Source organism: Phoca vitulina, unplaced genomic scaffold (genome assembly GCF_004348235.1).
Source record: "Phoca vitulina isolate PV1807 unplaced genomic scaffold, GSC_HSeal_1.0 scaffold3, whole genome shotgun sequence".
Classification (NCBI taxonomy): Eukaryota; Metazoa; Chordata; class Mammalia; order Carnivora; family Phocidae; genus Phoca; species Phoca vitulina.
Window position 1 is genome coordinate 51,648,251 of NW_022589706.1, and position 10,107 is coordinate 51,658,357.

Consider the following 10,107-nt stretch of genomic DNA (forward strand, 5'->3'; position numbering starts at 1 on the left):
CCAAGTATTATCCTAAGTGTGTTACATGTACTCCCTCATTTGAGTCCTGTAGCAATACTGAGGGAGGGACCATACCCTGTTTTATAGATTAGAAAACAGGCAGGGAGAGAGTAAGTGCGTGGCTGAAGGCTCCGTCATCAGTTGTTGGTAGGGCTAGGATTTGAATTTCTGTTTTGCTTTCTGACTCGGGGGCCTAGACACTCCTAATGGACATAACATTGTGATATCATATTTTCTTTTAGAAATTGATGGATCATTTTAAGAAGGAGAAAATCAAGTTAAATGAATTATCCAAGTGGCCACATTAGTACACAAATAGATTCAAAATCAAATTGGGTATTCTGGCCTCTTTCTAATGAACTTGATACCTCTCTGAGAGAATTGCCTTTCCCATCCTTAGGTAGATTGCAGAATTTCATATGACTTGCTGGCATTCCTTGTTGGAATTTCTGTACTCTTATATTGTTATACATTTTTATGATTTTATTATTGGAAATTTTATTACCTACATGATACCTCCTGGACTTAAGTACTGGTACAGTAGCCTTTGAACCTCTGTGAGCCATCAAAAACAATCCCAAGATAGAGGAGGGAACGAGGATTTAAAACTAGTGTTTTGAAAACTGGGTTGAGAACATCAGCAAGGGTCTTACGAAAATTTAAAGTTCTAAATTTTAAATAATGTGAATTTTCTGTAGCTCACCACTACAAATCCCTCCTCCATCATAATTCTCAGTAGGACATTGGAAAGAATTCTGTTTGTGTCAGTTTATAGAAAGTCAAACCATTTTTATATGTTTAAGAAAACATTGTGTGAGACAAGAAAGCTTTTGTGGAAAGATGAAACAAGCATGTACTATAAACAGGAACAAACATGTGCAACCTTTGCAGAAAGATTTATTGGATGCAATGTGATCAGAGCCTTCATATATACAGAAAATGTTTGCATCCCAGTTTACTTTAGATAATTGTAGGATAGAGATTATTTCCTTTCACTAAGCACGTTCCTTTCTCACTTTCCCTTCTGTTTCATCATAATTGGTAATGTAAACCTAGTTCCAAGTGATTTATTTGAAAACAGTTGTAAAGCAACAAGAAACATTTGAGAAGCTGTGCTTTAAATTCATCACTGAGTAGTATGTGGTACTTATGTGGCAAACCTTATTATTTTGTTCACCATGCTGTATCATTTGCTTAAATATTATAACAACAGTGCTAATATTTTGTCTAGATACAGATTATTTGTGTAGATCACTATTTCTCAAAGTGTATTTCCTCAATTTCTAGTCCCATTTTAGGTGTTCCATGGATAAAAAGCTTCTGTGATCCCAATAAATCTGGAAAATGCTGTATATTTTATCTCCCTCTTAGTAATTCACTTGACACTTTAGCTTACTAAGAGATCTGAGAAGTCCTTTGGTAAAGAAACTGCTTTAGTCTGTCTTGCCCAGATTTTTCCCAACATATTTTACCATTTTTTGAGAAGTAGGTAGTTCGAGTGGACTCGAACGTAAATTCCACATAATCCACTGGTTTCCTTCTGACATGGGATACAGGTTTTAATGTTTGCCCTATAAACTGGAGAATCACAAAGGAATATGAAAGATGTGCTGTCACCTTTTTAAAATTAATAACAGAACGAAGGCAAGAGCTTACAAACTTTGCAAATGACAGTTGTAGTTTTGTTTTCCTAATCCTGCAGCCTCTTTTGCACTGTTTTTATACCTTATAAACCTTATAATAATGTGAGGAATCTGAATGAAGTTTTACCACTGTGTTCTAAGCTATGTAGAAGCCCCGTAATTAAAGTTGGAGTTTAACCTGTATAATTGTCATTTGGTCATTCAATAATTTTTTCCTTCTATTCTTTGAACATTTTACTTAGAGGCCTTCAAATGATTATTTTCTTATATTATATTACTGGATTTATTCATGTAGTTTAGGGAGTTTTATATTTGTCAGTGACTGAACATTAATTTCTGTAGCATGCTTCAGATTAGTTCTTCAGTTTGTACCTTGGTTTTATGCTCCTTAGAAACTATAACTCAAAATATCTAGGAACACTGTGGTATCATAAGGATGTAAGCCCATTTTCTCATTCGAATTCACAATAGTTTCTTTTGTCTCTACTATCATTTCCTGTTACTTTTTATAGCTTAATTGCTATTTAAACTTGGCACTAAAGGGACTGATAAACTTATAGGATGTAATATTGCCATTTTATTGTAGTCATTACTGTTGATCAACTTGTTTTAAAAAGTTTCTCATCTCTTATTCCTCTTTCTTCTTGTTGCTGTAAACATAGCCCTTTTATAATGAAGTGCCATGGGTTTTCGTGATTTTGTTTGGGTTATTCTTATAAAGCTACCCTGGGAGTATTTTAGTATTTTAGAGCAGCTATTTTGGTATATTGTTTAGATCCTAAGATTTAAGTGTATACGTGCATTTTTTTTTTTCCTTTGTACTCAAACTGAATGTTCCTAACCATTAGCTAGTTATTGGATTTGTTTCTCATCCTGTCCTGTAAACATCAATTCTCTAAACAACCATTAGCATTCTTAGAACAAATCAAGATTGCCCTGTCGTCTTGTTAGGGAAGCAAAACTAGGTAATGGTTTAAAATTTTTATTTTAAGGAAAAAGTTTGTTGGCTCAGAAGTAATAAAACTGTTTCTTAACTCTGACTGAGACTTGATTCATTGTGTGATAATGTAAATTATCTCAAATTCCTAGAATTTAGCTTTTTCTATACTCTACTTATCTCACAAAGACATGCATAGGATTAAGCAGTGGGGTTCCAGATGTAAAGGGAACTATAAGGGAATGCAAAAGATGTCTTCAGAAAGATTCCAGGAAATTCATAGGAGATAACTCTCTACCCAAGTGTTAATAATCTCCTGCTTTGGTAATATTTCCAATTTATGTGATTTGGTGAAAAGAGGGAAACAAAGGACAGTGATTTTAAGGCCCACCCTAAATACACATCAGATAGGGGAATGATGGTGTAATTTTTTAAAGGCGCAGTCCAAGAATGCAGAGATTTGGTTTCTGGTTCAGCTCTGCCATTAAAACCTTGGCATTAAGTGACTTAACTTTCATTGGCCTTGGTGTCCTCATCTATAAAATGAGACATAGTTGACTAATTGATATCTGTATTAAGATTCTCCAGAGAAACAGTAGCAATATGATAAAGAGATTTATTATAAGGTGTTGGCTCACACAATTATAGAGACCAGCAGGTCCGAAATCTGGTGGGCCAGCCTGGAGACCCAGGAGAGCTGATGTTCCAGTTCAAGTTCAAAGGGTGCCTGCTGTAGAACCAGAAAGGCATGTTCCGATAAAGGCCAAAGGCAATCTGCTGGAGAAAATTTCTTGCTTGGAGCTGGCAGATATTTTGCTGTATTTGGTTGAAGAACTTGATTGGATGAGTTTCACCCACATTATGGAAAGCTATCTGCTTTACTCAAAGTGTACCAATTTAAATGTTAATTTCATCAAAACCACCCTTACAGAGACACCAAGAATAATGTTGACCAGATATCTGGGTACCACGTGATCTAGCCAAGTTGACACATAAAATTAACCATTACAGTATCTAAGGAACTTTTAATTCTAATATTCTGTAAAATTTTCACCCGGGATCTCCTGGCTCCCTGTGATAGCTTATAGGTCATGTCAGTAACTATTTCAAGTCCTAAGCCATAGGCTTGCCTTAATTCATCTAGCAAGTTTTCATTGGAAACCTATAGGCCAAGCATTATATTAGGTTAGAGAATTTAAATTTTATTCTAAGAGCAGTGTGAAGCCATCAAAAGGTTTTAAATGGGGGTGGGGGGATCTGATTTACATTTAAAAAGATCATTTTGGCTGTGATGTGGAAAATGGCTTTGAGCAGGGCAAACATGGATATCAGTAAGGACTTTAATCAAGCAAAGACTTCTTGGTGGCCCAGACTGGGTTGGTGGTGGTGAAGGTGTTGATACCATGCCTTTAGGAAAGTATTCAAATATATCGCCATCAGAAACTCACTGTTTAAAAGCAAGACTGTAGAACTTCAAGCATGCATGCTCCTTGATTGTTTCTTTTTCTTGTAGAAGAAATATGACTACTACTGTTTGCTTTTTCATCACAAGTGATGAGAATACAATAAAGTAATCTTCACATAATTTTAAAAGAATCAATATGAAATGGTAAATGTCAACACTTGACCCATATTTTCCTGAATGTGAACTAATTTACTTATAAGAAATGGAAAGGCCTTCAAAAAACAATGGCATCCTCTGATGCAGGCAGCCTGTTCTAAGACTGCCGTGGGATCGGAACAGACAAAAAACAAGGTGGTCGCAAGATGCTTTACACACAGCTTTAGCAGCAGGATATCATGTCTGTGGGCAAGCTTCGTGAGAAGTGGTTGCATCTGGCTATAACACAGCAAGGGTACTCTACAGTGTACTTATCCTATTTATCCTTAAATACCTTGAGATTTTTCTGCAACTCCTTTTGTCCTCCCCCAGCCAGAATTAGTTATTCCTCTGGGACACTCTGTGGGAACCTGTAGATATCATGTAGTATTTTATGGTGTGATTATGTTTATCAGTTTGTCTCCCTCAGTAGATTGCAATGATGTAGGGACAGAGAACATATTTAGCTTAGTGTCTTCATTAACCAGGAAAGCTCACAAACATTTATTGAGTACATACTGGCTACCAACATGACACTTTCAAATTGTTTCTTTTATAAATTCCATAAAGGCAGGGACCAGATTTTTTTGAATGAGAAAATTGAGTGATTTACATACAAATGGTATGACTGTTTTTTATGCCATTCTTAAACTTCTGGGATTATTTCTTTATGGTAGCTTAATAATATTACTAGACCACATTCTTAACCTTAATATTTTCTGGATCAAATCAAGACTGAGCTTTATATCTAGTGTCTAAAAGAGATCTTGTATTTTTGGCAGTCATTCTGCAGTCATTGGGTAGTTTTATATTATTCTTTGTGTTCCATGGAGGAGGAGTCTAAATACCTTTCTTTCTTCTTTCCAGGGACCATAATTTTGACTACCTGGAGTTTCGCCTTTGGATTGGCCTGTGGTCAGCCTTCTTGTGTCTCATTTTGGTGGCCACAGATGCCAGCTTCTTGGTTCAGTACTTCACTCGCTTCACCGAAGAGGGCTTCTCTTCTCTGATTAGCTTCATCTTTATCTACGATGCTTTCAAGAAGATGATCAAGCTAGCTGACTACTACCCCATCAACTCCAACTTCAAAGTGGGCTACAATACTCAGTTTTCCTGTGCCTGTATGCCTCCCGACCCAGGTGAGGACATCATGCTTAGTGTTTGTGCTTCCTCTGCGCTTGGAGGAAGGTGTAGGTTCCATGCATGCAGGCTTTCAACATGGTATTTTCTCTGAGAAACCATCCTGCTGAGTTTGAAGTCTCATTACCCCGAGGTATCTTAGCCACATGATTCAATCAGGAGGTGAAACCAGGAGCTCTGGAATGTGAACGTATTTAGCTCAGCACTTTGAAAATAACTCAAACTACAGTATTTGCAAGGAGATTTAGTGTACATTAGTCTTGATCTTATCTGATAGTTGAGGGAACCAGGTAAAAATATTAACAGATATAAGGACCAGACCAACCCAGTCCTCTGAACTTCTATCCCATCTTTTGCTGTTTCCTTATTATTATAGGAATCTCTTCCTAAAGTAAACTCTAAATAGATTATTTTAAGCTTATAGAAGAAACAAGATAGTTATTCACTTTATATAATTTGAAGCGTAAAATTAAAAAAGAAACTCAGACTGGAGTCACCTAGTGGTAAAGTAGAGCCTTATAGTTCATCTGTCCTAGACAATGTAAATAAGAAAGGAAAAGAGGAAATGAGAGAAAGAAAAGGAGTGTTATGCTCTCAGGGAAGATTTATATTCCAGAGTTAGGAAAGACATAAAAGTAAAAAGTAAGTTCTGGGTAAGGAATTTGATTCTACACGTCTTAGCACTTTAATATCTATCTTGCCAAACCTGGGTCAGCATCAGGATTTTTTCACAAAAAGGTGCTCAATTTGGTTTCTGGAATTTTTTTTTTTTTTTGGAGTAATTCATCATCATTTTATAATATGGAAGGCATTTGGGAGAAAAGATTCACTTTGCGGAAAGTTGTTTTATATTTGTTCTGGGAGACTGAGGGGTAGACATTTGTGTCAGGCAATTACATGGTAATAGTGTTAGTTATCCCAAGTGATGCAATTAGCTACGGTCATTGTCCCTTAAAATAAAAATTGATATACACTCCAGGCTTTTGACTAAGGTCTTACAGCACCAGGAGTACAACAGTGTACTGAGGGCTGTGTAAACCTGAGCATAGATGTAGGGCACATTCATACACTTTACTTATAGATTCTGAGGAAAAACCTCTTAATGTTTACAGTAAAACAAATGTGGATGTATTTTAGACTAGAATGCAAACAAAAATTTAAAAATTAAACAAGATACTACGAAGAATTTTAATGCTTGTGACCAGGCTGTGTCAGATTACTCTCAGAAATTTTGGTGTTGTATCTGCATTCTTCTCTGCCCCTTGGGTGGAGAAGTCTTAGAACACCTGTAGCATCTTGAGTGGTGAGAGACAAGAGAACAGTATCTCCCTAAAATTGGGTCAGTCAGTAACACTGATGGAAAGATAGGGCATTGTTGGGCTTTGCACTCATGGATTCTTTGGTCTTATTTAAGGACAGTCAACACACATTAAAATAAAGCTCATGCTTAAAAGCAAAGCGGAGACAAGTACAAAGGGGAAATTTAAAGATTCAGGCAACGTGAATGACATATAGGTAAAAAAGCTTATTGTCAAAATGTTATAGTGATTACAAATATTTCATAACTTAAAAACTGCTTGGAAAAGAGTAAGCACTCAGTGCATGATAGATACTACCATTAGGATTAATGAAATATGCTTGAGACACGGATGTTACCATTACACAACCATGTAGAACTTGTCCAAAAAGAAAGGGGGGGGGGGTTACCCTCCCATTTTGGACTTTCAGGGGAAGTCCAGACTATGCATGTTCAAAATATTGACTCACAGACATATTGAATTGGAGCATTTTGAACTTTCCTCTTCATTATTTCTATCTATCTTTATGTTTTTATCTCTATGTAAATATTTATTTATGAAGAAGTCTGTAATCTGACTTCATAGGCAAGTCTGAGGAGTCATACACAGCAATTTTTTTCTAAAGGAAAAAAGATACTTTCTCAGTTGTTTTGAGGTGTGAGATATTCATAAAGCCAGATAAGGGCTTTGTCAGCACACCTGTCACAAAGAAGATCCACGTACCTGAGGCTAATGGAAACTGAAACTCGTTTTAATTGGATGCTGGTAGAGAGGGTAATATGAAGCCAAGGAAGACATATTTGAATGTGTTTTAACTGTGAAAAATATATAAAAATTTTACATGTAATTTTCCTTCCAAGAAGGATCATTGTTTTCTTGAAAAACTCATTTTGAGGCTTAACATATGCATAGTGAGTACTAGCTGAAGTGGAGATAGCTTTTCCTTTGACCTGTTTTCTTTAGCTTGGATAGAAAGTCTGTCCTAAATAGTTAGGAATTTTCTTGGAAGGACTCTGACAATTCCTACTACCTCCAAGTGGTACCAGTAAAGCAGTGTAGCAGGGCTTTGAAATCAGAAAATCTTGTATTTGAGTCCCAGCTTGGCTGATCATACCCTGTGTGTGACTTTGGGCAAGTTCCTTTTCCCAAGGAAGCTTTGCCTCACCTTCCTCATCTGTAAAAAGGAGTTAGTAACAGTACCTACCTTATAGAATTGTTATATCTTATAGAAAAAAATGATGTATTTCAAAGTACTCAGGACAGTTTCTGATATGTAATAAGTAATTAAGTGTTAACTGTCATTGTTACTGCTGGTATTATTTATTAAAACTTAAGGTTAGTAAGTATGAATGATAGAACCAACAAACCAGTCTTCATCATCCTCCTTCCTAAGCAAATATTGTTGGATAGTTGGCTTATTCTGCAACAAGACCATTGGCTGCACCCCATATTTTTAGAGTTGTCCGCATGAAAGGCAGTCCTGAAGGATATGCACATGAATGTGAGGGATTATTTTAACCTATGGAAATAAATTCTGTTTCTGGTTTGGAAAAAGGCAAACGGGTATCTCCATTTTCATGACAGTCTCATGCTTTACAAAACCCCTTAAGACTACTGATTGTATGTTTCCCTCATAACCCTAATACTTTTTGATAGAAAACCTATATACCACCATAAATTTAGTACTTCGTGATAACAAATGTGAAAAATGATAGTTAGAGAATAATACAGTTGCATGTACAGCTAGAGCAAGTATTCTTAAAACAACAAAAGCCTGGCCTTTCATCGCAACATGCACTCCTAGTAAAAGAATTCAGTCAATGAGTCAATAATATTTAAACTGGCGGATGACTTGTTTTTCAACACTGGGACAGTATGTGACAGTGAACCAGCAACTACACAGATGGAGTCATGATCCTGCAAACTGAGAAATCGTTTTACAGGAAGGGAACTAGGGGTCACTTCATCACTAAGAAAACTCTACTCATGGCCACGATAATACTGTGAATTTTTTCTGCTTTGTGAAGACAACTCTTCCTCCTCTTTTCCTTCCTTATCTTTCTTGTTCTCACTTGCTTCCATAAATCTTCATCACTTCCTGAGTTTCAGTTTCTTCATGCATCTTTTTCTCCCTTCATTTTGCCCCATCTGTTGCTCAGGGGCCAAAGTCATGTACCTCCTTAGGTTCTCATTTACTGAAGAACTCCGAAAGCTCAGTTGCAAGTGCTAAAAGGAAAATTAGCCATGAGATTTGACATATCAGTCAGGGTGGATACATGGCTTTTGAGCTAAAATTTCCTTTTCTTAGAAATAGAGTGGCTATTAGTTGATGTAATAGAGGTCATATTTCCCCACTGTGCCTTGAAGATTACATAGCAGAAGCGTATAAGGAAGATGATTCAGTTCAGAAGCCAACAGTAAAAACTAAAAAATATCCAAATGAAGGACAATTCACAATATTACAATTCATCACCAACATCCCAATTTGGGAAACTGTTAGTGTGAGAAAGTGTAAACAGTATGTGCTTTGGAGTAAAGGAAAGTGAGCTGAGCGTGAATTCAGCTCTAACTAGCAGTGTGACCCTGGACTAGGCTAATCACCTAATTTCTTTGTTTTATAACCTGTGGGCTGGGTTAGTAATTGTACCTACTCTTAGAAGTTACTATATGGATTGAATGAAAAAGTATATGTAACGTTGTTTGGCACCTAATAGATACCAAGTAAAAATTTGTTCTTTTTCTCATTGTTTCACAAATGAAGCCCTAGCCAGTTTTACCGTTTAGTTGTATTATTTTAAAGGGGTTCAAAATTTAATTTTCCCTGCAGTTTTCCTAGAGGAAGATACTAACTAGGTTTTTCTAAGCCAACCCCCCTCAGATTAACAACTAATGTGCTGTTGTAGATAAATCTGAAACATTGGAGCTATATTTAAAGAAAAAAATGTTAAGTTCAGTACATCGTAGTTAGATCACTTAATATTATTCCACGGAATCTCAAGTCTACCAAAGTGTTGTACACTATATATAATCATGTAGAAGAAGGCTCTAAAGTCCTAGAGGTGAAATGTTCAGTTCTTTTAAGGGGAATTGGTCTAATTCACTCAAAAACATAAATGATAGCATTTTGTAAATAGGGAATAAGACATGAGCTCTCCTCTTTCCTTTTTCCTCTCTTCGTCTCCTCCTCCTGCCCTTTTGTCCTTCCCCTTCTGCTATCCACAAAAATTCATAAAGGATCTATTTCATCCCTTTTTAAGAATTGTGCTTGGGATGAGGTACACTATACATACATACCTATCTATACATTACACCGTACACACACACCAGAGGCACCTATACACCATACTGTACACACACACACACACTGTCACACATACCTATACACCACACATATGCGCACCACACCACACACATCACACACATAGCTATACATACTACACGCATATACCACCCTGCACGCACACGTACACCACGTACCACATCACACAC

General features: G+C 36.5%; 1 protein-coding gene across 3 annotated transcripts in view; it reads left to right on the forward strand.

The window, feature by feature from the left end:
• Positions 1-10,107, forward strand: part of SLC4A4 (solute carrier family 4 member 4) — a 344,097-nt gene that overhangs the window by 251,145 nt on the left and 82,845 nt on the right. For all 3 annotated transcript variants that reach the window (XM_032400517.1, XM_032400516.1, XM_032400515.1), the window contains exon 14: positions 5,048-5,319. In XM_032400517.1, the coding sequence (XP_032256408.1) occupies positions 5,048-5,319 (272 nt within the window). The remainder of the gene's footprint in view (positions 1-5,047; positions 5,320-10,107) is intronic.